This window comes from Pseudophryne corroboree, chromosome 12 (genome assembly GCF_028390025.1).
Source record: "Pseudophryne corroboree isolate aPseCor3 chromosome 12, aPseCor3.hap2, whole genome shotgun sequence".
Taxonomy (NCBI): Eukaryota; Metazoa; Chordata; class Amphibia; order Anura; family Myobatrachidae; genus Pseudophryne; species Pseudophryne corroboree.
This window is the reverse complement of record NC_086455.1, coordinates 64,294,689-64,322,246: the sequence shown is the minus strand read 5'-3', so window position 1 is coordinate 64,322,246 and position 27,558 is coordinate 64,294,689. Positions and strand designations below refer to the sequence as shown.

General features: G+C 46.8%; 1 protein-coding gene and 1 pseudogene across 3 annotated transcripts in view; one reads left to right on the top strand and one right to left on the bottom strand.

Annotated features, from left to right (window-relative positions):
* PRIMA1 (proline rich membrane anchor 1) overlaps window positions 1-27,558 on the top strand; it is a 151,198-nt gene that overhangs the window by 7,683 nt on the left and 115,957 nt on the right. For all 3 annotated transcript variants that reach the window (XM_063947579.1, XM_063947581.1, XM_063947580.1), the window contains exon 3: window positions 16,781-16,928. In XM_063947579.1, coding sequence (XP_063803649.1) covers window positions 16,781-16,928 — 148 coding nt within the window. The remainder of the gene's footprint in view (window positions 1-16,780; window positions 16,929-27,558) is intronic.
* On the bottom strand, window positions 12,360-12,461 carry LOC134981545 (U2 spliceosomal RNA; annotated as a pseudogene).

Genomic DNA, 27,558 nt, shown 5'->3' with positions numbered 1-27,558 from the left:
GGCACGCCTGCGTTTTTTTAGCACACTCCCGGAAATGCCTCTTTCATGTCAATCACTCACCGATCAGCAGTGCGACTGAAAAGCGCCACTCGGCCTTGTGTAAAACTGTATAGTTTTGTGTGAAAGTACTTCGCGCGTGCGCACTGCGGCCCATACACATGCACATAATTGCCGATTTTTGCCTGATCGCTGCACTGCACAAATCTGCAACGAGCGAACAACTCGGAATGACCACCAATGTCGTTTCACACAGGGTCTAGCAATGCTTTCCAGTCGCAATGGCCGCCGCAGAGTGATTGACATGAAGTGGGCGTTACTGGGTGTCAACTGACCATTTTCAGGGAGTGTTTGGAAAAACGCAGGCGTGCCAGGAAAAACGCAGGTGTGGCTGGGCGAACGCAGGGTGTGTTTGTGACGTCAAATCAGGAACTGAATGGTCTGAAGTGATGGCAAGCGCTGAGTAGGTTTGAAGCTACTCTGAAACTGCACAAATTTATTTTGTAGCCGCTCTGCGTTACAACCGTTTGCACTTCTGCTAAGCTAAAATACACTCCCAGTGGGAGGAGGCATAGCGTTTGCACGGCTGCTAGAAACTGCTAGCGAGCGAATAACTCAAAATGACCACCTATATCACATCTGGGTGCAAACACAAAGTTCTCTTATTAATTGCATATAATTTTTTTTTTTTGTACTTTGTCTTCTACAGCTGCATTGAAAATTTTCAAAGCTATGGTATTACAGGGTGTAGTTATATAGGGCCTGATTCTGAGACAGTCGCAATTGCCGTTGCAACAGCAATCCCGAACTTATGCAAATGTTGTAGACGCCGGGATTTGTACTGCGAAGGATGATGTTACTATAGGGATACACTCCTGTAAATTATAACTGTATTGTGTGTGTGTGTGTGTGTGTGTGTGTGTGTGTGTGTGTGTGTGTGTGTGTAGCACACATGCTGTGTTGTGATGTCACATGCCTAATTTAGATGAATGTTTTTTGGGGTAAGCCCTGACCTGGCATCTGTGGGGGAGGGGGGGGGGGAGGGGGGGCAGTGGTGCAATAGTTTGCAGCAACCAATGGGCGGATTTGGGCTGATTGAAGGTATTCCTTGTGAATTAGGCCTAAGAGTGCATCAAGTTTTATATTTGGGTGTAAAAAACAACTATATTTTCGTTTACACAATTTTAGAGAAGGTGCTTTTAGGGCACTGGTGCAAGTTTTCCTCCCTGTGAATTTGCTGTCAGCCGTCCCTCTGTTTGCAATATGTTACAGTTGCACCTTTGTGGGTACGTTTTTCTCAAGATTTGAGTGTTTCCAAAACGGAGAGAGGCTGCGCTACTTGGAATGAGCATGGCGGACAATTATGCGCAGCATTTGTTGCAGGTCAGGAATGCACCATAGATAATATAAATAGAATAGTCACATTGACTGTGGAACACTGTACACTCCATTTAGTCATTTGTCAGTTTATGGACATGATTTGTAAATACATAGTAAAATAATTGCGTTTTTTGAGCTTAGCTATAGTGTAAAATGTTTGTTTTGCCGACAAGGCCTAATTCAGTTTCATTTGCAAAATTAGCAAAATCGCAAATCGGGGGATTAACGGCAGACCGCACAAGCGATGTAAACGCATTGCGCGTACGCAAAGGCTAAATTGCGATCGCAATTTAGTGAAATTCGATCGCAGTTTGATTGACAGGAAGTGACCATTTGTGGGTGTTAACATGGCATTTGTAGGGAGTGGTTGGAAAAACGCAGGCGGATTATGGCCTTTTTCAGTGCGTGTTTCTGACGTCAGTTGCAATGGATTGCGACTGGTGAGACTGCTTTCTCATTATTTTGAGTAGCTCAGGATCAGTCACAATTGTCGATGGTGCTCAGTTTCTGTGTATGCGCAATTTTGCAACTGCGTAAGTGTGATCGGTGGACGTTTTCTACCTTTCTGGGCGGTTCATCACGTGATTTTTAGCATAAGCAGGATTGAGAGAATCGCAAATTCTGTCTCAATAGCGATCCAAGCTGAATTAGGCCAGAAGTCCACTGGCATATCTATAATAGGTGCAGTGTGTGCGGTGTACGCAGGCCCCTGGAGTTCAGGGGGGCCCACACCGCACACCCCGCACCCATTTTTACAATATCCTGCGTCGGCAGCAGTAGCACTGCAGAAACCATCTGGAAAATGGCACTGCGGCAATTTTCACAGTGTTTCAAGCATGCTCGGTAGGAAAATCACCGGGAAACTGTCTGCCTTGCCATTTTCCCGGAGATATGCTCATGCGCACTAGACTCTGGGACAACGCCAGGGTCTCCTAGTGCCCAGAGTTTATTGCTCTGCTGGCTAGAGAGGAGGGGGCCGGCACGGATTTTTGATTGAAAAAGCAGTCTTTATTGACATAAACATTACACACATAAGTACCAAGTTGCAGCACAGCTAAAACACAATACAAATGCAGATGGTATAGTACAGTTCAAGAACTACAGCATAAGGCCAGCCTACACTATAAATCATGTCATGCATTATGCATTTAAACATTAAACATATACAGCAGGTAATAAGGCTATGGGTGTGGAGGGTAAGAGGGTGAGGGAGGGGGAAGCACAAGCCCGAAGCTTTATTGAAAGACAGACACAAATAAGGGGAGGGTCAATAAATAGAAAGACATCAATAAAACAACAGACATTGTGAATGGGGGAAGGGACCACGGTCCCAAGTCTTATTAAGCAGTTCAAACAAGGGGAGAGGGGCAGAAGAAGGGGGGTTTAGTCCTCTTCTTACTCAGGGCTGTCCATGATGGAATAGTTTCTTGGCAGGCTGTGAACCAGCCTGCAACAGTCTTGGATGGAGATCCTCTCCCTCCTTTAATACGAGACGGATCCTGGTGAGCCACAAAGCGTCCTTAACACAGTTCATAAGGCGCCAGGCTTCCTGGATCGCCCCATAAGTGTGGGTGCCAGGGAATAGCCCATAGAGTACCGAGTGGTACGTGAGACAGTTCCTTGGCACACAGTCTTTCAGTTCGTTATCCAGGGCATCCAACAACTGTGCACAGGCACAGTTCCAAAACAAGTGCATAGATGTTTTCTCATGTATGATGCACCTGGGGCAATGTCTGTACCTTCACAGGTTCCTGGGGTGCATGAATGACCTGAGGGGCAAACCCCCTTGAATGGCCATCCACGACAGTCGCCAGTCTCTTCTCGTCCCAACATTTTAGGGCTGCACCCTCGCCACCGAACCAGACTCCCAGGATCTTAATGAAGTCGGGCTTAAGAGCAGAAGGAAATGGTGCAGAGGATGACAGGTGCCACTTTCCGAAGAGCATAGCCTCTGACTTCCCGCAGTTGACTTCAGCCCCTGAAGCTCGGCCGAAGTTCTCGCAGGTCTGTGCGAGTGCTATCACCGAACGCTGGTCTGCGCAGAAGACGGTGACGTCGTCCATGTACATCGAACACTTGGCCTCCCTCTGATCTCTGGATTCAGTCTGATGCATAAAGCCAGGCGCTCTATAACACAAACAAAAAGAAGAGGTGAAAGAGGGCAGCCTTGTCTGACCCCAGACAGAACGGAAAAGGGGTCAGTCTTCCAGCCATTCACCAACACCGAGCTGTGAATGTCAAGGTACATCAGGTTAACATACGTACAAAACATTTCACCAAGCCCAAATTTATGCAGTACCCTGCCCATCAACTCATGTGAGACACGATCAAAGGCCTTCTCCTGGTCAAGGCTGACCAGAGCCGCGTGCACGTTCCGGTCCTTGATGTAGTGGACCGTTCTCTGAGGAGGGCAAGGCTGTCCGCAATCCTGCGGCTAGATATGCCGCAGGTAGAGCCATATACAATTTGACCACTAGCACGATCTCCACTTCTGCTTTGACTGGTAACAATTGGACTCCTGTGCCTCCATTGGACTTCCCTAAGTGTTTCAGCTTTGGAACCCGGAAATATCCCCTACTGCCATTTGGATCCACAGCTGCAATTGGGATCCTTTGGGGACTACACCTGCAAGGACTGGGTAAACACTGCACTTTAAATTAACCAATGGCTATGATGAGGAATGAGCCCTGACCAGATTTTGCGCATATCAATTTGAGAGAGAACAAAGTGGTCATTTACAAATATTTCTCTATCATCTACTCAGTTTAGACAGAGAACTGTGACAATTTACTCAAGACAGAGAATTGTCATTCACTTCTTTTAAATTATCTAGTATACAGTTTTTATTGTGTATCTAATAAATTGTTGACAAATTTTATGTTTCTCTAACGTCCTAGTGGATGCTGGGGACTCCGAAAGGACCATGGGGAATAGCGGCTCCGCAGGAGACTGGGCACAAAGTAAAAGCTTTAGGACTAGCTGGTGTGCACTGGCTCCTCCCCCTATGACCCTCCTCCAAGCCTCAGTTAGATTTTGTGCCCGAACGAGAAGGGTGCAATCTAGGTGGCTCTCCTGAGCTGCTTAGAGTAAAAGTTTAAATAGGTTTTTTATTTTCAGTGAGACCTGCTGGCAACAGGCTCACTGCATCGAGGGGCTTAGGGGAGAGAAACGAACTCACCTGCGTGCAGAGTGGATTGGGTTTCTTAGGCTACTGGACATTAGCTCCAGAGGGACGATCACAGGCCCAGCCATGGATGGGTCCCGGAGCCGCGCCGCCGGCCCCCTTACAGATGCTGAAGCAAGAAGAGGTCCATAAATCGGCGGCAGAAGACTTTCCTGTCTTCATAAGGTAGCGCACAGCACTGCAGCTGTGCGCCATTGCTCTCAGCACACTTCACACTCCGGTCACTGAGGGTGCAGGACGCTGGGGGGGGGGCGTCCTGGGAAGCAATGAATTTACCTTAGTTGGCGAAAAATACATCACATATAGCTCCTGGGCTATATGGATGTATTTAACCCCTGCCAGTTTTCCAGAGAAAAGCGGGAGAAGAGCCCACCGTGAAGGGGGCGGGGCCTATCTCCTCAGCACACAGCGCCATTTTTCCCACACAGCTCCGCTGGTAGGAAGGCTCCCAGAATCTCCCCTGCATCCTGCAACTACAGAAACAGGGTAAAAAAGAGAGGGGGGCACTTATTTGGCAAAATAACAGATATAAGCAGCTATAAGGGATAGACACTTATTGTAAGGTTGTCCCTATACATATATAGCGTCTGGTGTGTGCTGGCAAACTCTCCCTCTGTCTCCCCAAAGGGCTAAGTGGGTCCTGTCCTCTATCAGAGCATTCCCTGTGTGTGTGCTGGCTGTCGGTACGTGTGTGTCGACATGTATGAGGAGGAAAATGAGGCGGAGCAATTGCCTATAATGGTGATGTCACCCCCTAGGGAGTCGACACCTGAATGGATGGCCGTAATTAAGGAATTACGTGACAGTGTCGGCACGTTACAGAAAACTGTTGACGACATGAGACAGCCGGCAGCTCAGTTAGTGCCTGTCCAGGCGTCTCAAACACCGTCAGGGGCTATTAAACGCCCGTTACCTCAGTGGGTCGACACGGACCCAGACACAGACACTGACTCCAGTGTCGACGGTGAAGAAACAAACGTATTTTCCAGTAGGGCCACACGTTACATGATCACGGCAATGAAGGAGGTTTTGCACATCTCTGATACTGCAAGTACCACAAAAAGGGGTATTATGTGGGGTGTGAAAAAACTACCCGTAGTTTTTCCTGAATCAGATGAATTGAATGAAGTGTGTGATGAAGCGTGGGTTACCCCCGACAGAAAACTGCTAATTTCTAAAAAATTATTGGCACTATATCCCTTCCCACCAGAGGTTAGGGCTCGTTGGGAAACACCCCCTAGGGTGGATAAGGCGCTCACACACTTATCAAAACAAGTGGCGTTACCGTCTCCAGAAACGGCCGCCCTTAAGGAGCCAGCAGATAGGAGGCTGGAAAATATCCTTAAAAGTATATACACACATACTGGTGTTATACTGCGACCAGCAATCGCCTCAGCCTGGATGTGCAGTGCTGGGGTGGCTTGGTCGGATTCCCTGACTGAAAATATTGATACCCTGGACAGGGACAATATATTATTGACTATAGAGCATTTAAAGGATGCATTCCTATATATGCGAGATGCACAGAGAGACATTTGCACTCTGGCATCAAGAGTAAGTGCGATGTCCATTTCTGCCAGAAGAGGATTATGGACGCGACAGTGGTCAGGGGATGCGGATTCCAAACGGCATATGGAAGTATTGCCGTATAAAGGGGAGGAGTTATTTGGGGGCGGTCTATCGGACCTGGTGGCCACGGCAACGGCTGGGAAATCCACCTTTTTACCCCAAGTCACCTCGCAGCAGAAAAAGATACCGCCTTTTCAGGCTCAGTCCTTTCGTCCCCATAAGGGCAAGCGGGCAAAAGGCCACTCCATATCTGCCCCGGGGCAGAGGAAGGGGAAAAAGACTACAACAGACAGCTTCTTCCCACGACCAGAAGCCCTCCCCCGCTTCTGCCAAGTCCTCAGCATGACGCTGGGGCCTTACAAGCGGACTCAGGCACGGTGGGGGCCCGTCTCAAGAATTTCAGCGCGCAGTGGGCTCACTCGCAAGTGGACCCCTGGATCCTGCAGGTAGTGTCTCAGGGGTACAAATTGGAATTCGAGACGTCTCCCCCTCGCCGGTTCTTGAAGTCTGCTTTACCAACGTCTACCCCCGACAGGGAGGCGGTATTGGAAGCCATTCACAAGCTGTATTCCCAGCAAGTGATAATCAAGGTACCCCTCCTACAACAGGGAAAGGGGTATTACTCCACGCTGTTTGTGGTACCGAAGCCGGACGGCTCGGTGAGACCCATTTTAAATCTGAAAACCTTGAACACTTACATAAAAAGGTTCAAGTTCAAGATGGAGTCACTCAGAGCAGTGATAGCGAACCTGGAAGAAGGGGACTACATGGTGTCTCTGGACATCAAGGATGCTTACCTCCATGTCCCAATTTGCCCTTCTCACCAAGGGTACCTCAGGTTTGTGGTACAGAACTGTCACTATCAGTTTCAGACGCTGCCGTTTGGATTGTCCACGGCACCCCAGGTCTTTACCAAGGTAATGGCCGAAATGATGATTCTTCTTCGAAGAAAAGGCGTCTTAATTATCCCTTACTTGGACGATCTCCTGATAAGGGCACGGTCCAGAGAACAGTTAGAGGTCGGAGTAGCACTATCGCAAATAGTACTACGACAGCACAGATGGATTCTAAATATTCCAAAATCGCAGCTGATTCCGACGACACGTCTGCTGTTCCTAGGGATGATTCTGGACACAGTACAGAAAAAGGTGTTTCTCCCGGAAGAGAAAGCCAGGGAGTTATCCGACCTAGTCAGGAAACTCCTAAGACCAGGCCAGGTGTCAGTGCATCAGTGCACAAGGGTCCTGGGAAAGATGGTGGCTTCTTACGAAGCGATTCCATTCGGCAGATTCCACGCAAGAACTTTTCAGTTGGATCTGCTAGACAAATGGTCCGGATCGCATCTTCAAATGCATCAGCGGATAACCCTGTCTCCAAGGACAAGGGTGTCTCTCCTGTGGTGGTTACAGAGTGCTCATCTCCTAGAGGGCCGCAGATTCGGCATTCAGGATTGGGTCCTGGTGACCACGGATGCCAGCCTGAGAGGCTGGGGAGCAGTCACACAGGGAAAAAATTTCCAGGGCTTGTGGTCAAGCATGGAAACGTCACTTCACATAAATATCCTGGAACTAAGGGCCATTTACAATGCCCTAAGTCAGGCAAGGCCTCTGCTTCAGGGTCAGCCAGTATTGATCCAGTCGGACAACATCACGGCAGTCGCCCACGTAAACAGACAGGGCGGCACGAGAAGCAGGAGGGCAATGACGGAAGTGGCAAGGATTCTTCGCTGGGCGGAAAATCATGTGATAGCACTGTCAGCAGTGTTCATTCCGGGAGTGGACAACTGGGAAGCAGACTTCCTCAGCAGACACGATCTTCACCCGGGGGAGTGGGGACTTCACCCGGAAGTCTTCCACATGATTGTAAACCGTTGGGAAAAACCAAAGGTGGACATGATGGCGTCTCGCCTCAACAAAAAACTGGACAGATATTGTTCCAGGTCAAGGGACCCTCAGGCAATAGCTGTGGACGCTCTGGTAACACCGTGGGTGTACCGGTCAGTGTATGTGTTCCCTCCTCTTCCTCTCATACCAAAAGTACTGAGAATCATAAGAAGGAGAGGAGTAAAGACTATACTCGTGGCTCCGGATTGGCCAAGAAGGACTTGGTACCCGGAAATTCAAGAGATGCTCACGGAAGACCCGTGGCCTCTACCTCTAAGACAGGACCTGCTCCAGCAGGGACCATGTCTGTTCCAAGACTTACCGCGGCTGCGTTTGACGGCATGGCGGTTGAATGCCGGATCCTGAAGGAAAAAGGCATTCCGGATGAAGTCATCCCTACCCTGATCAAAGCCAGGAAGGATGTAACCGTACAACATTATTACCGTATTTGGCGTAAATATGTTGCGTGGTGCGAGGCCAGGAAGGCCCCTACGGAGGAATTTCAACTGGGTCGATTCCTGCATTTCCTGCAAACAGGACTGTCTATGGGCCTCAAATTAGGGTCCATTAAGGTTCAAATTTCGGCCCTGTCGATATTCTTCCAAAAAGAACTAGCTTCTGTACCTGAAGTTCAGACGTTTGTCAAGGGAGTACTGCATATACAGCCTCCTTTTGTGCCTCCAGTGGCACCTTGGGATCTCAATGTAGTGTTGGGATTCCTAAAATCACATTGGTTTGAACCACTCACCACTGTGGACTTGAAGTATCTCACTTGGAAAGTGGTAATGCTGTTAGCCCTGGCTTCAGCCAGGCGTGTATCAGAATTGGCGGCTTTATCCTATAAAAGCCCTTACCTAATTTTTCATACGGACAGGGCAGAATTGAGGACTCGTCCTCATTTTCTCCCTAAGGTGGTTTCAGCATTTCACTTAAACCAACCTATCGTGGTGCCTGCGGCTACTAGGGACTTGGAGGATTCCAAGTTGCTGGACGTAGTCAGGGCCCTGAAAATATATGTTTCCAGGACGGCTGGAGTCAGAAAATCTGACTCGCTGTTTATCCTGTATGCACCCAACAAGCTGGGTGCTCCTGCTTCTAAGCAGACGATTGCTCGTTGGATTTTTTGTACAATTCAGCTTGCACATTCTGTGGCAGGCCTGCCACAGCCAAAATCTATAAAAGCCCATTCCACACGGAAAGTGGGCTCATCTTGGGCGGCTGCCCGAGGGGTCTCGGCTTTACAACTTTGCCGAGCAGCTACTTGGTCAGGGGCAAACACGTTTGCTAAATTTTACAAATTTGATACCCTGGCTGAGGAGGACCTGGAGTTCTCTCATTCGGTGCTGCAGAGTCATCCGCACTCTCCCGCCCGTTTGGGAGCTTTGGTATAATCCCCATGGTCCTTTCGGAGTCCCCAGCATCCACTAGGACGTTAGAGAAAATAAGAATTTACTTACCGATAATTCTATTTCTCATAGTCCGTAGTGGATGCTGGGCGCCCATCCCAAGTGCGGATTGTCTGCATTACTTGTACATAGTTATTGTTACAAAAATCGGGTTATTGTTGTTGTGAGCCATCTTTTCAGAGGCTCCTTCTGTTATCATGCTGTTAACTGGGTTCAGATCACAAGTTGTACGGTGTGATTGGTGTGGCTGGTAATGAGTCTTACCCGGGATTCAAAATCCTTCCTTATTGTGTACGCTCGTCCGGGCACAGTATCCTAACTGAGGCTTGGAGGAGGGTCATAGGGGGAGGAGCCAGTGCACACCAGCTAGTCCTAAAGCTTTTACTTTGTGCCCAGTCTCCTGCGGAGCCGCTATTCCCCATGGTCCTTTCGGAGTCCCCAGCATCCACTACGGACTATGAGAAATAGAATTATCGGTAAGTAAATTCTTATTTTTGGTATTGTTCCTTATTGGATCAACAGCCGGCGCCAGTATATATATATCCATATCTTTATGCCACAGGTCTGGTCCGGTTGAATGATCTGTCCAATGATAGCCTTCATCTTGTTGGCGAGTACCTTGGTGAGGATCTTGTAGTCCATGTTTAGGAGATAGATGGGCCTCCAATTTTTCAGCTCACATCTCTCTCCCTTATGCTTATACAAGATCGTGATCATTCCCTCCCTCAGCGATGGAGGCATTTTGCCCTCCACCACAATCTCCTCATACTGCTCAAGCAGGTCCGGTCCAATGAGGTCCCACAGCGCTACATAGAGCTCTGCTGGGAGACCGTCACTGCCCAGGGTCCTGCCCTGCCTAAAGGATCTGGCGGCAGAGTGCAACTCCCCCAACGCCAAGGGAGCATCCAGGGCTGCTTTACCTGCAGGATCAATGGTGTTAGTGATACCTGAAAGGAACTTATCAGCCTCTTCACTGTCTGTTGTCTTAGGGGAGTAGAGGTCGCTGTAATAGTCTCTGACGGCTTTCATCATGCTCTCCTTCCCCTGCCTGGGAATACCGGTCTCATCTCGCAGCTCAGAGTTACATTTCTCACCCTTCTCCAGGTTCTCCACCTTAAACGGTAGACGATGCATCTGGATTCCTCCTCAAAGTGCCTTTTCAGGCACCCTTTGGTCTTATCCAGCTCGTCCCTCACGTTCCAGCCGCACCGTTGGAGGTCCAGCAGGGACTGCAGTTGTCTCTGCAGTCTCCTGAAGTTCCTCTTTCGGTCGCACGCCTGTTGTCTGCCTTTAACCTGAAAGAAACTGTGAATGTTAGCCTTAACATATTCCCACCAGTCACTCATAGAATCAAAATAACATTTGTCATTTTTCCATGTGATGTAGGCATCCTTCAGCTGCGCCAGCGCATCCTCTCTTTCCAGTAGGGCACAATTCAACTTCCAGGAGAATGGGCCAGGTGAAAAACCATTGCCCAGGACTCCTTGGAAGAGAATGGCTCTGTGGTCTGAGAAGAAGCAGGGGACCATAGTATGCCTAGTCTGCTTCACTGCTCTAGAGGTAAACACAAAGTCAATGCGGGAACGCACAGAGCCATCGGGGCGGCTCCACGTGTAATTCACGGAGCCAGCCCCCATGGAGCCCATAGCATCCCGCAATGATGCTTTGGTCACAATTTCTATAAGCAGTTTAGATGTCACATCAAGCTTAGTAGAGTTACAGGTGCTGCGTCCATCCTCCTCCATGGTGCAGTTGAAGTCTCCTTCCATCACTACTGCCCTAATAGTTGCAAGCTGCAGTTGCAGGGTTTGAAAAAGCTCCAAACTCTCATTCTAACCAGGGGGTGCATACAGGCAGATTAGCCTAATAGGCTCATCTGCCCAGGAGCCATCTACAATCAGCAATCTGATGAGGCGTGAAGAGGCTCCCCCTAATAAGAATGGCGACCCCTACAGACTTACACTCACCCCCACCCCCACCGGACCAATAGGGGGCACCAAATTTCTTACCCTCCTGAGGCTGCTGTTTCCTCTGTGCTGCCAAGGGCGGCCGTTTGGCGAGGGAGTCACGTCTAGTCACCACTGCCGAGTAGGATCTCGCCCTACTGGGGCAGTCCCTGTAGACGTGGTCCACCCCACCACAGAGGTTGCATGTCATCCTTTTGACGCAGTCTTTGGTCTCGTGGCTTGCCATCCGGCAGTTCCTGCAGGCTGAGACCTTGCAGTCTCTTCCAATGTGATTCTTCCCACCGCACTTCCAGCTGTCTCGCGGTTGGTCAGGACAATGTAGGAGTCCTGTTGATCCCCCCAGGGAAAAGCACAGTGGCAGGTGTTTGATGCCATAGGGTCTTGTATTGTCCTTTGGCAGCTTGACAACGACAGCCCACTTGCCTGTCCAGAAGCCGTTTCCGTCCAGGATTTTGGAGGGTTCCTTGACCTCTGAGCAGAATCATCTCAGGAAGGTTGCAATGTCCTTGCCAGGCGTGTGTGGGTTCCGCATTTGGCCCGAGCTTCGGCCCAAACTTTGGCCGGCTTCTCTCACTTGTTCCTAGGCTGCTGCTTCCCTGTGATGGGGGCCGGCACCGGTGCGGTGGGGAGGCTGAGGCCATCCTTGCGGCTTCTTGCTAGGGTCGAAGGCAGGGCGAAGGGTCTGCGTCGAGAGGAGGAGAGGAGGTCGCTTCAGAAGGCAGAGCCGTCTAACCCTCCAGTGCAGCTAGGTGGACGATGCAATGCTTTTCTCCTTCGAAGTCCCTTTTCTCCACGCAGGCTGGCTGGCGGGGGGGGGTCTTCTCCAGAGGGCAGAGCAAACAAGTCTAACCCTCTGCTGCAGCTGGGGGGCGATGCAAAGCTTCTCCCTCTTTGGTCGATGTCCTTCTCCTTGCAGTCCCGGCTTGCAGTCTTTCAGCTTCTCGGCCCGGTGGTACAGCCTAATCCTAAGAAGGACAGTTGGCAGTCCAAGAAACAAGATGCAGCACTGTCAGTCAGAGTGAACTGATAAGAACAGATACTACACTTGATCTTAGCCAAAAGGCAGAGGGGCCTGCACAGATACTGCACTAAGGGGGTAATTCCAAGTTGATCGCAGCAGGAATTTTTTTTAGCAGTTGAGCAAAACCATGTGCACTGCAGGGGAGGCAGATATAACATGTGCAGAAAGAGTTAGATTTGGGTGGGTTATTTGGTTTCTGTGCAGGGTAAATACTGTCTGCCTTATTTTTACACTGCAAATTAGATTGCAGATTGAACACACCCCACCCAAATCTAACTCTCTCTGCACATGTTAAATCTGCCTCCCCTGCAGTGCACATGGTTTTGCCCAACTGCTAACAAAAATCCTGCTGCGATCAACTGGGATTTACCCCCATAATACTGACTGCTTTTGCATGTAGCCCACAGTGGAATGTGCAGTTCAGCTAGGGCACATCTCTTCCCCATTCCTGACTGTAAGGGAGATATTTATCAACCAATCAGATTCTAGTTATCATTTTATAAAATGTATTAGGTACATGACAGCTAGAACCTGTTAGAATAGAATCTTGCTATGGGCAACACCTTTCTCTTTAGACAATTTGATAAATCTCCTCCTAAATAGTTTTGCACATATAAATTTGCCCCCTTGCAGTGCAACATGGGATTGCCAAGATGCAGATATGCTACTATTTTGTTTTGCTGTGACTGTGTATTGGCGCCTGTGAGAGCAGAGACTCTGTGATAGCGGAAGTGTTATGCAGTGATGATAAGCTTTCAACTTCTTGACCAGAAGTACTACGCACTAGTCAGCAACTCTTTTCCATTGTGTGCAGGAATATCCCTTTTATTCCTAAATATACTGCATAGGGTTTTTATTTGGTATTAGCGTGTTTAAATATAACTCTGTTTTAGGAAAAAACAGGGGGTGTGTACACACGGTGAGATAAATCTGTAAGATTTTGACTATATAGTCAAAATCTTATGAAAAGTTAGTGCATATCTCCTGGTGTTATAGGCCCTACACACTGGCCGATTTTTTGAAAGATATGAACGATCTCGTTCATAAATGAACGAGAACTCGTTCATATCTTTCAGTGTGGAGACTCCAGCGATGAACGATGCGCGGCCCCGCGCTCGTTCATCGCTGGTCCCCCGTCGGCTGTGCATGCAGGCCAATATGGACGATCTCGTCCATATTTGCCTGCACTTCAATGCAGCCGGGTGACGGGGGGAGTGAAGAAACTTCACTCCCCCCGTCACTGCCCCCCAGCCGCCGGGTCGCTCGTCGGCCGTATCCGCCGTCGGGCAGCTCGGCGGCGGGTCGGCCAGTGAGTAGGGCCCCTTAGGCAGCTTGCGATACAGATTCGATCCCGATGCGTGCTCCCGTGGGGTCGGTATCGTAAGGCTAGATAGACTGTGCAGGCAAGTCAATCTTGACTATCTAGTGTACTATCTAGTATAAAGTAAAGTCAAAATTGGCACTTAGTCAAAATCGTACATAGACTAAATCTCAAGCACAGTTAGTCAAAATCTGTCCTATCTGTGCTATCTGGGCTCTGGGGGAGTTCAAGGGAAATCGCATAGTCAAAATCGAACATAGCAAGGATCTCACTGTGTGTACACACCCTAATTTACAAAAACATAAATTAACTGGTCCAGTAGTAACTTATGTGCAATTAGGGAAAAGCGTGTACATAATTAGCATAGCTTAGCATCATTTTGCTGTGGATTGTGTAGCTGGAATTGCGCCCTATTATAAAGGGGGGTACACATAGAGAGATCTGTGCTTAAAATCTAAGCAATCTGAGCACGGATCTCTCGTATGTATGCCCCACAGCGATAGCGATGTACGGCTGTGCTCAGCAGGGGGAGAGATGTGTGCTAAACGGTCTGTGACAGATCGCTCAGCACACATCTCTCTAGTGTGTACTGGCCTTTAAGGGGGGTACTAACGGGGGAGATGTGTGCTGAGCGATCTTAACTCAGACCGCACAGCACACATCTCTGCCCCCGCTCAACACAGCGTGATGTGCTGAGCGAGGGGGGGGGGGGGGGTGCGACGACGGGGGTCCGCTCACTTCACACAGCGGTGAAGTGAGCGACCCGCTAGATTGAGCCTGCATGCAGGCTTAATCTAGCACCGGCGATAGCGACATCGCTATCGCTGGGGGGCATACACACGGCAGATCCGTGCTTAGAATCTAAGCAATCTAGTCAGATTGCTTAGATTTTAAACACGGATCTCTCCGTGTGTACCCCCCTTTAGTATATAGCTAGTGCAGATAGTGATGGGTCTTACAAAGAGGATGTATAGGGGAAGTGCAACCACCTAGATAAGGTCAACTCTGACTACAGGTGAAAATCAGCGGATACTGCTGTTTGGCAGGTGGGAGAGGGGATATAAATTACCCAGGCATAGCCCCTATCTCCACTGCAGGTGGTCTGGCCATTATGATACAAATCGTGTCACCATGCCCCCTGCACCTACCACTTGGTCCTCCCATCTGGGATCTCCCAGGGAGTCCGGGTAAAAAGTCAGAAAGTACGGGCAACACCATAGCATGTGCTACGTAACTGGGTTCAGGAGCCACCGTCTATGGTTCTGGTAACAATCCCATGGGATATAGTTATGATCCTGGCGCTTAGGATCCCGGCCGTCAGCATACTGACGCCAGGATCCCAGCCGCCAGAATGCCGGCAGGGGGCCCAGGACTATTCCCACTGTTGGCATTCTGGCGGCCAGGTTTCCAGCGTCGGTATGCTGACCGCCGGTCACCCGTACCCAACCCGTTGACTCAACCACTCGCAAGTATAGACCCACACATTGAATGGGCTTCTGGGGTTGGCTACAGGTGGCCGTTGGTTGGGTCAGCATGCTGGCGTTGGAATCTCGGCTGCCAGAATGCCAACAGTGTGGGGGAGCGCAACGAAGCCCCGCTGACAGGCATGAATAAATGAAATGGCATGTAACATGAATTAGAAATATACGCTGTAGCATACATTGCTGATAATGGTTCGTTTTTTACCAGCATCCAGCAATAGCAATGAACTTACACATTCTTAAGCCTACCTGTCACCCAGAAAACCTGCCTCCATTGCTGGCTGGGACAATGGGGGTAATTCCAAGTTGATTGCAGCAGGAAATTTTTTAGCAGTTGGGCAAAACCATGTGCACTGCAGGGGAGGCAGATATAACATGTGCAGAGAGAGTTAGATTTGGGTGGGTTATTTTATTTCTGTGCGGGGTAAATACTGGCTGCTTTATTTTTACACTGCAATTTAGATTGCAGATTGAACTCACCACACCCAAATCTATCTCTCTCTGCACATGTTATATCTGCCCCACCTGCAGTGCACATGGTTTTGCCCAACTGCTAAAAAATTTCCTGCTGCGATCAACTTGGAATTACCCCCAATGTTTAGTTCAAGTTTAATCAAAGTTTTAATCCAAACACTTTTGTTTCTGTCTCAGTAAACAGACTTTTGTTCCGCTAGCTGCATAAATCATAAACAGTCTATATTTAACATGCGACAACTGATCTTTATTTGTTGAGTTAAATGCACTTCAATGAAATATAGCTATTTTTAACTGAGTGTCCTTTTTAATATGCCTGCTGCATAAATGGTGTAGTCTATGACTGACAATTAAAATGGAATAATTGGCTTGGAGCCTCCGAATACATATTAAAGCTTAATTTCTAGAGCATTTAAGCTCATACCTTATCATTAAACGCTGGCATTCATGTCTATATACTTCTAATGGGTACAATAAATACTTTTCTGTGTTCATCGGCTTTTTAATTCAAATTAATTTATACCCTAGTTGGCTGTCTGAATTCTAGTATAGTATGCTATATTATAGTATATTACATGGGTCTTCAACCTGTGGCTCTCCAGCTGTTGTCAAACTACACAGGTATGCTAAAACTGAGGCAATGCATGCTGGGATATGTAGTTCCACAGCAGCTGGAGGGCTGCAGGTTGAAGACCCATAGTATACTATATAGTATATATTTCTAGGAATGTCATACAGAACGTGGGAGCCTCCAGCTTTTGAGGGACTACAAGATGCAGTATACCCTGCAAGATGCCTTCTACTTAGATTAACAAATCAGAACACAAATCCAGATGGTTCTGAAGGTAGTTCTCATGTATCTGGATTATTATGGCCGGTCTAGACACACTCTCCAGAGTAGAGTTCCAGATCGCTTGATGTTAGGGCCACAGTCAGCATGTGAATAAGATGATTTAACACACACTTATTTATAGATGGTGATTGCTGGAAGTGTAGGGTGAGGTGGTGACACTGAAAATTGTCACTTTCTCATAACTGTATCAAGCAGTTTCTGAAAATACGCTGACTCAGATGAACTTATTGTTTCTCTTACCCAGACTGCCAAGGCTGAACTCCAGAAGACATGTTCCAGATCCACAGTGGAAAATCTACCAGGTGGTTGCCAGCAAGTATGCCAGTGCAGACCTCCACCATTACTGCCTCCACCTCCTCCTCCACCGCCACCTCCAAGACTCCCAGTGCCTAGTGAGTACCCTGCAAGCTTTGATTCTTACTGCTGTGTAATATTATTGTGGCTATTTCTGGTGCTTTGACATTGTCAACAATGCAGTCAAATTAGTTATTGAGTAGAAGCAGCTCAGGACTGAAGGGGGTTATTGAAGCAGTCTAGGGTCAGGTTCTGTAATGAGGGTAGAGTCTATGAGTTTCCATGACCATGTTAGACAGGGATAGATCAGTTGGTTACTGTTTTATAGTCTTCACATGTTTCACTTGGGTGCTTTAGTTGACAAACCTGATACTATATTGTGTAGTTAGTACATTATCTGACTCTCTTTTGTTATTGATCTATAGTTATTGTTTAAGCAGAAGCTGCATAGGTTTACTTTGATTAATTAAGTCTGGGGATATATTGTTTTGTGGGTCAGTATGAGCATGGTGTGTGCACTGGGCCAACATGGGCATGGTCTGTGATCCAGGTTCAGCCCAAGTATGTTCTGTGATGCTGGGTCACTGCAGGAATGGTCTGTGATGCTGGAGCCACTAGGGATAGTCTCTGATACTGAGTCAGTTTTGGATTGGTCGGTGATGCTTGGTCAGCCCTGGGATGGTCTGTGATGGTGGGTCAGCCTGGGGGTGTTCTGTGATGGTGGGTAAGCCTTGGGTTGGTCTGTGATGCTGGGTTAGCCCTGGGATAGTCTGTGATGCTGGGTCAGCCTGGGGGTGGTCTGTGATGATCAGGGATAATCTGTGTCTTTGGGTAAGTATGGAGATGGTCTGTATCTCTCGTCAGTCCGGAGATGGTCTGTGATGCTGGGCAAGCTTGCAATTGACTTTCTTGCTGGTTCAACCTAGGGATGGTCTGTGATGCCAGGTCAGCCTGGGGATGGTCTGTGAGGCTGGCTCAGCCAGGGGTTGGTTTGTGAGGCTGGGTCAGCCTGGGGATGGTCTGTGTCTCTGGGTCAGCCTGGGGATGGTCTGTGTCTCTGGGTAAGCCTGGGCATGGTGTATGTCTCTGGGTCAGCCTGGGGATGGTCTATGTCTCTGGGTCAGCCTAGGGATGGTCTGTGATGCTGGGCAATCCTACAATTGTCTGTTTTGCTGGTTCAGCCTGGGGATGATTTGGGATGATGGGTCCTCCTGGGGATGGTCTGTGAGGCTGGGTCAGCCTGGGGATGGTCTGTGAGGCTGGGCCAGCCTGGGGATGGCATGTGTCTCTGGGCCAGCCTGGGAATTGTCTGTGTCTTTGGGTCAGAAAGGGGATGGCCTGTGTATCTGGGTCAGCCTGTAGAGGATCTGTGTATCTGGGTCAGCCTGGGGAGGGTCTATGTATCTGGGTCATCCTAGGGATAGTCTCTGTCTCTGGAACAGGGTGGGGATGGTCTGTATCTCTGGGTCAGCCTGGGGATTACCTGTGTATTTGGGTAAGCCTAGGGATGGTCTATGTCTCTGGATCAGCCTGGGGTGGTCTGTGTATCTGGGTTAGCCTGGGGGTGGTCTCTGTCTCTGGGTCAGCCTGGGGATGGTCTGTGTATCTGGGTCAGCCAGGGGCTGGTCTGTGATGCTGGGGCATGTCATAGATGGGTGAGTCTGGGGATGGTATGAGATGACGGCTCAGACGGGATGGCCTGTGATGTTGGGTCAGCCTTGGAATGGTCTGTGATGCTGGGTCAGCCTTGGGATGGTTTATGATGCTGGGTCAGCCAGAGGGTGGTCTGTGATGCTGGGTCAGCAAAGGGGTGGTCTGTGATACTGGGGCATGCCATAGATGGGTGGGTCTGGGGATGGTATGAGATGATGGCTCAGATGGGATGCTCTGTGATACTGGGTCATACTGGGGATCGTCTGTGATGCAGGGATGGTATGTGATGTTGGGTCAGTCTAGTGATGGTCTGTGATGCTGGGTCAGCCTTGGGATGGTCTATGATGCTGGGTCAGCCTGAGGGTGGTCTGTGATGCTGAGGCAGGCCATAGTTGGTCTGCGTCTCTAGATCAACCTGAGGATGGTCTTTGTCTCTGGGTCAACCTGGGGATGGTCTGTGACTCTCGGTCAGCCTAGGGATGTTTGTGATGCTGGGCAACTCTGAAATTGTGTATCTTGCTGGTTCAGCCAGTAAATGGTGTTCGATGCTGGATCAGCCCGGGGATAGTCAGTGCTGCTGGGTCAACCTTTGCATGGTTAGTGCTGCTGGGTCAATCAGGGTATTGTCAGTTATGCTGGGTCAGACTTGGTTTGGTTTGTGATGCTGGGTCAGACTAGGAATGGTCTGTGATGTTGGATCAAGGTGTTGGTCTGTGATGCTGGGATAGGCTGGAGATGGTCTGTGATGCTGAACCAGGCCGTGGATGATCTGTAATGTTGGACCAGCCTATAGTTGGTTTGTAAAGCTGAATCAGCCCTGGGTTGGTCTGTGGATGGTCTGTCATGGTGGGTTAGACATGGGCTGGTCTGTGATTTTGGGTCAGCCTGGGTATTGTGTGGTATTGGGTTAGACTTAGGCTGGTCTGTGATGCTGGGGCAGCCTGAGGATTGTGTGTTACTGGGTTAGACATGTGCTGGTTGGTGATGCAGGGGTCAGCCTGGGGATTTTTTGCTATTGGGTTAGACATGGGCTGATCTATGAAACTGGATCAGCCTGGGGATTTTGTGTTATTGGGTTAGACATGGGCTGGTCTGTGATGCTGGGTGAGGCTGGAGATTGTGTGTTATTGTGTTAGACATAGGCTGGAGATGGTCTGTGATGCTGAACCAGGCCGTGGATGATCTGTAATGTTGGACCAGCCTATAGTTGGTTTGTAAAGCTGAATCAGCCCTGGGTTGGTCTGTGATAGTGGGTCAGCTTGTGGATGGTCTGTCATGGTGGGTTAGACATGGGCTGATCAATGATGCTAGGTCAGCCTGGGGTTTGTGTGTTATTGGGATAGACATGGGTTGGTCTGTAATGCTGGGTCAGTTTGTAGTTAGATGTTGTTTGGTCACTCTGGTTAGTATTATATTGGAGAGGGCAAACTCTTCCTGTAGTATAGATTGATTTTTTTTGTACGGTATGAAGTCTACCTCGTTTACAAGATACAGTCCTATGATTAATTGAGTAAGATTACAGCAGTATTTCTCTTGTCTTTTTTTTAACATATCTAAGCAGGCTCTTATCTCTATTCATAGTTGATTGAGAAATACTAAATGGGTTTTTATGCATTTAAAACATTGGAACTTTTCCCAGTGTGGATGACAGGTACACTTTACTATAGAGTGGTATATGTTCTAGCACACTGCAGAGCATACATACAATACCTACCCTTCTGGAACGTCTGGGGGATGCAGTGGGCAGGACGGGACCATAATGGCGCGTTTTGCTGTGAACCTCTGACTTAAAAATGCCTTCATTTTGCAGGGGAGCAGGACCATGATTTATGGCATCATGCACCAGCAGTTGCCCTAGGTGCCTACCTCTTATGTATCTCTGGGAGGTCAGAGCCACAAGGTTGGCAACTATGCGGTAGACATTCCAACTGTTTCTAATTTCCATGTATACACCAGGTGCAAATCTTTAAAACCAGGGATTATTTTATGATGAGAGGTTTTGTGATTGGTCTATCATCAATCGATCCACAGGATGTACTTACCTGATCTGGAGTACTAGTTTCCTATTAAGTAAGACCAGGTCTCCCCTTTTTCAGCTGATCAGCCCAGCCCATGACATCTTCTCAATCTAGCAGCCAGCCCAGCCCAAGACATCTTCTCACTCTAGCAGCCAGCCCAGCCAATGACATCTTCTTACTCTAGAAGCCAGCCCAGCCAATGATATCTTCTTACTCTAGCAGCCAGCCCAGCCAAAGACATCTTCTCACTCTAGCAGCCAGCCCCGCCAATGACATCTTCTTACTCTAGCAGCCAGCCCAGCCAATGACATCTTCTTACTCTAGCAGCCAGCCCAGCCAAAGACATCTTCTCACTCTAGCAGCCAGCCCAGCCAATGACATCTTCTTACTCTAGCAGCCAGCCCAGCCAAAGACATCTTCTCACTCTAGCAGCCAGCCCAGCCAATGACATCTTCTTACTCTAGCAGCCAGCCCAGCCAAAGACATCTTCTCACTCTAGCAGCCAGCCCAGCCAATGACATCTTCTTACTCTAGCAGCCAGCCCAGCCAATGACATCTTCTTACTCTAGCAGCCAGCCCTGCCAAAGACATCTTCTCACTCTAGCAGCCAGCCCAGCCAATGACATCTTCTTACTCTAGCAGCCAGCCCAGCCAAAGACATCTTCTCACTCTAGCAGCCAGCCCAGCCAATGACATCTTCTTACTCTAGCAGCCAGCCCAGCCAATGACATCTTCTTACTCTAGCAGCCAGCCCAGCCAATGACATCTTCTCACTCTAGCAGCCAGCCCAGCCAATGACATCTTCTTACTCTAGCAGCCAGCCCAGCCAAAGACATCTTCTCACTCTAGCAGCCAGCCCAGCCAATGACATCTTCTTACTCTAGCAGCCAGCCCAGCCAATGACATCTTCTTACTCTAGCAGCCAGCCCAGCCAAAGACATCTTCTCACTCTAGCAGCCAGCCCAGCCAATGATATCTTCTTACTCTAGCAGCCAGCCCAGCCAAAGACATCTTCTCACTCTAGCAGCCAGCCCAGCCAATGACATCTTCTTACTCTAGCAGCCAGCCCAGCCAATGACCTCTTCTTACTCTAGCAGCCAGCCCAGCCAATTACATCTTCTCACTCTAGCAGGCGGGCTATTTAAAGTTTCTCAGCTGGTAGTACGATGTCAGATCTTTGTCTCACCTTCCTGGGCTGCAGGCTCTCTTGCTGCGTTTCATATTTCACATTCCTGCGTGTTGTGCTCTAGCATTGTGGATATCACTCCTTTGCTGTGCTCCTGAATCCTAATCTGACACCTGTGTGTTTGCTCCAGCATTCCTGAAAGCCTCTCAAGCATTCAAAATTGCACCATCCTGTGCTGTTCTCTAGAGGCCTAATCATACACCTGTGTATTGTTCGCCTGCATTTCAAATTATACCAGCGTGCTGTGCTCCAGAATTCTGTGCTGTTTACTCACTCTATCCAGTTGTTCCCTAGTATTGGCTGCACTGTCAGGAGGTCGGCCACCTTTTTTTTAATCGGAGCGGCTGCTTGTAACATCACGCAGCCTCCCCGAAAACAGTCCGGCCTATAACCGCCCACCGCTGTCAAGTCACATTGCAGTCGCATCCATCGGGAAAACCACCACGATGTGTGTGCCCGGGCAGCCGCCTCCACCTCCATCGGCAAACTCCGCTGCGGGCCGCATCAGTGGCCGGGTCTGAATGACCCCCTTAGTTTTGTAGACGGAACACAATAGTTGCTCATTGGAATGCACCTAAAATGCTTCACTTGCATTCACGGCCTTATCTTAAATATCTCCAGTTTTCATAAATCCCTCAGACATTTACTTGGACATATACTAATATGATTAGACGTTCTTTTATATAAGTCAACTGTATTTTTAAACCTTAAAGCTCCTTTACATTTTATTGCAGGGGGAAACAACAATTCCTAACATACTTAGTGTGAAACATTGCAAAATGGTATTATTAATTTTTTTCTGTATTTGCCAGAAGCCTGTAAATTGAGATTAGAGTCAGTAAGCCAGTTTGGCCTCCCTTGTGTCATGAAAGTGCTTGAAATATTACCTTCTTTCAAGTATTCCTGCGAGCTGTGGGGTTATCAGTTTGCACTAGATCCCTCGCTGCTATAGAAATAGCAAGAACAAAGCTAAATTTCTTTGGGAAAGCTTTCAGATAGGGTACGAATTACTGTGAGAAATGGTTCTATTTTTTTATTCTATATATTTTTTATTTTTTTTTACAAATGAATGTTCAGCTTGCAGTGGCTGGGAGCAAGTTATTAAATCTCCCAAAATTCATCCGCCCCTGAAAAGCTCATTTTGGTCATGGTTCACACATAACACATTTTAAGGGGAGACTAATTTATAGCACAGAATTACAGTGAGATACAAGATGTTCCCGAGTGAAAGAACATTTTATAGAGCTTACAAAAATTTCTATACTCTGAACTACAGAACTTGTTATTTCAAATTGCAACTGATCATTCCATCTACATGGGGCGAGCAGTGTTGTCTTGCACTCAACATTTTCTCAACATTGTATTGGCTCATTTTAACTCAGGAAGTACTTAGAAAGGTAGCAGTGCAAAGGTAAATTGATTCCTCCTTCTATTATATAACCAGCTAATGTGTCAGTTATGGTTGCCAATTCCAGGATCGGGATTGGTGGGATCCTGGGATTTTGGCCATAAATTGGCCAGGATTAAATCCCGGGATTGGACCTTGCAATCCCGGGGATTTCGGGATTAGACAGCCCCATTTGTTTTTTCAATGCCGGGCAGTGTTGAGCGTCCTCAGGAGGCTCAGACATGGCCCGGCTCACCCTGCCCCCGCCTGTGCACACATCATGAGACTTCGTAATGTTCATCAAAGTTTAATGAATATTCTTCATTAAACTTTGGTGAGCATTCCGAAATCTTGTGAATGCCGCCTTTTACTCTTTCATTGTACCTGTGGAACAGAGATCCTTGAGGAGGGCACCAGAGCATTAAAATACTACACTGCAGTGAGTGCCGGGCTATATGCAAGGAATATATATATATATATATATATATATATATATATACATACACACAGTGTATATATATATATATATATATATATATATATATATATATACACTAGGCCTTGCTGTATTTGTGTTATATGAGTATTACCTGCAATCATAATTGTGTTAGTGTTTAAATATTGCACGGCCAAAGGGCGTGCGATGATCGAGGGGGCGTAGCTCCCTGCAATGGTGAATCACATAGTGTAGTGCAGTCCCTGGATTGTGATGCGGAAGGGCAGTCCCTGCTACAGGCCCGGCCAGCGTTATATAATGAGTTAGTAGTGTATGTATGATAAAGTCCCAGACTAGTAGCAGCAATGCACTGTAGAGAATACACCCTAGTCCTGTGCAGTATAATGTATCATATGTATAGTGTATAATGCACTGTAGAGAATACACCCTAGTCCTGTGCAGTATAATGTATCATATGTATAGTGTATAATGCACTGTAGAGAATACACCCTAGTCCTGTGCAGTATAATGTATCATATGTATAGTGTATAATGCACTGTAGAGAATACACCCTAGTCCTGTGCAGTATAATGTATCATATGTATAGTGTATAATGCACTGTAGAGAATACACCCTAGTCCTGTGCAGTATAATGTATCATATGTATAGTGTATAATGCACTGTAGAGAATACACCCTAGTCCTGTGCAGTATAATGTATCATATGTCTAGTGTATAATGCACTGTAGAGAATACACCCTAGTCCTGTGCAGTATAATGTATCATATGTCTAGTGTATAATGCACTGTAGAGAATACACCCTAGTCCTGTGCAGTATAATGTATCATATGTCTAGTGTATAATGCACTGTAGAGAATACACCCTAGTCCTGTGCAGTATAATGTATCATATGTCTAGTGTATAATGCACTGTAGAGAATACACCCTAGTCCTGTGCAGTATAATGTATCATATGTCTAGTGTATAATGCACTGTAGAGAATACACCCTAGTCCTGTGCAGTATAATGTATCATATGTCTAGTGTATAATGCACTGTAGAGAATACACCCTAGTCCTGTGCAGTATAATGTATCATATGTCTAGTGTATAATGCACTGTAGAGAATACACCCTAGTCCTGTGCAGTATAATGTATCATATGTCTAGTGTATAATGCACTGTAGAGAATACACCCTAGTCCTGTGCAGTATAATGTATCATATGTATAGTGTATAATGCACTGTAGAGAATACACCCTAGTCCTGTGCAGTATAATGTATCATATGTATAGTGTATAATGCACTGTAGAGAATACACCCTAGTCCTGTGCAGTATAATGTATCATATGTATAGTGTATAATGCACTGTAGAGAATACACCCTAGTCCTGTGCAGTATAATGTATCATATGTATAGTGTATAATGCACTGTAGAGAATACACCCTAGTCCTGTGCAGTATAATGTATCATATGTCTAGTGTATAATGCACTGTAGAGAATACACCCTAGTCCTGTGCAGTATAATGTATCATATGTCTAGTGTATAATGCACTGTAGAGAATACACCCTAGTCCTGTGCAGTATAATGTATCATATGTCTAGTGTATAATGCACTGTAGAGAATACACCCTAGTCCTGTGCAGTATAATGTATCATATGTCTAGTGTATAATGCACTGTAGAGAATACACCCTAGTCCTGTGCAGTATAATGTATCATATGTCTAGTGTATAATGCACTGTAGAGAATACACCCTAGTCCTGTGCAGTATAATGTATCATATGTCTAGTGTATAATGCACTGTAGAGAATACACCCTAGTCCTGTGCAGTATAATGTATCATATGTCTAGTGTATAATGCACTGTAGAGAATACACCCTAGTCCTGTGCAGTATAATGTATCATATGTCTAGTGTATAATGCACTGTAGAGAATACACCCTAGTCCTGTGCAGTATAATGTATCATATGTATAGTGTATAATGCACTGTAGAGATACACCCTAGTCCTGTGCAGTATAATGTATCAATATGTCTAGTGTATAATGCACTGTAGAGAATACACCCTAGTCCTGTGCAGTATAATGTATCATATGTCTAGTGTATAATGCACTGTAGAGAATACACCCTAGTCCTGTGCAGTATAATGTATCATATGTCTAGTGTATAATGCACTGTAGAGAATACACCCTAGTCCTGTGCAGTATAATGTATCATATGTCTAGTGTATAATGCACTGTAGAGAATACACCCTAGTCCTGTGCAGTATAATGTATCATATGTCTAGTGTATAATGCACTGTAGAGAATACACCCTAGTCCTGTGCAGTATAATGTATCATATGTCTAGTGTATAATGCACTGTAGAGAATACACCCTAGTCCTGTGCAGTATAATGTATCATATGTCTAGTGTATAATGCACTGTAGAGAATACACCCTAGTCCTGTGCAGTATAATGTATCATATGTCTAGTGTATAATGCACTGTAGAGAATACACCCTAGTCCTGTGCAGTATAATGTATCATATGTCTAGTGTATAATGCACTGTAGAGAATACACCCTAGTCCTGTGCAGTATAATGTATCATATGTCTAGTGTATAATGCACTGTAGAGAATACACCCTAGTCCTGTGCAGTATAATGTATCATATGTCTAGTGTATAATGCACTGTAGAGAATACACCCTAGTCCTGTGCAGTATAATGTATCATATGTCTAGTGTATAATGCACTGTAGAGAATACACCCTAGTCCTGTGCAGTATAATGTATCATATGTCTAGTGTATAATGCACTGTAGAGAATACACCCTAGTCCTGTGCAGTATAATGTATCATATGTCTAGTGTATAATGCACTGTAGAGAATACACCCTAGTCCTGTGCAGTATAATGTATCATATGTCTAGTGTATAATGCACTGTAGAGAATACACCCTAGTCCTGTGCAGTATAATGTATCATATGTCTAGTGTATAATGCACTGTAGAGAATACACCCTAGTCCTGTGCAGTATAATGTATCATATGTCTAGTGTATAATGCACTGTAGAGAATACACCCTAGTCCTGTGCAGTATAATGTATCATATGTCTAGTGTATAATGCACTGTAGAGAATACACCCTAGTCCTGTGCAGTATAATGTATCATATGTCTAGTGTATAATGCACTGTAGAGAATACACCCTAGTCCTGTGCAGTATAATGTATCATATGTCTAGTGTATAATGCACTGTAGAGAATACACCCTAGTCCTGTGCAGTATAATGTATCATATGTCTAGTGTATAATGCACTGTAGAGAATACACCCTAGTCCTGTGCAGTATAATGTATCATATGTCTAGTGTATAATGCACTGTAGAGAATACACCCTAGTCCTGTGCAGTATAATGTATCATATGTCTAGTGTATAATGCACTGTAGAGAATACACCCTAGTCCTGTGCAGTATAATGTATCATATGTCTAGTGTATAATGCACTGTAGAGAATACACCCTAGTCCTGTGCAGTATAATGTATCATATGTCTAGTGTATAATGCACTGTAGAGAATACACCCTAGTCCTGTGCAGTATAATGTATCATATGTCTAGTGTATAATGCACTGTAGAGAATACACCCTAGTCCTGTGCAGTATAATGTATCATATGTATAGTGTATAATGCACTGTAGAGAATACACCCTAGTCCTGTGCAGTATAATGTATCATATGTCTAGTGTATAATGCACTGTAGAGAATACACCCTAGTCCTGTGCAGTATAATGTATCATATGTATAGTGTATAATGCACTGTAGAGAATACACCCTAGTCCTGTGCAGTATAATGTATCATATGTCTAGTGTATAATGCACTGTAGAGAATACACCCTAGTCCTGTGCAGTATAATGTATCATATGTATAGTTGCACAATGTAGGACCTGATCCATAGAGATGGAGCTGGCCGTTGGCAGTGGGACCCACCCGGGGTTTCCCTTTACCCTGTGGGCATGCATGCAGCAGGGTAGTGTTTGGTAGTGTTTATGTGATGCCTCATACACCTGGGCTGCTGGCTGGAGC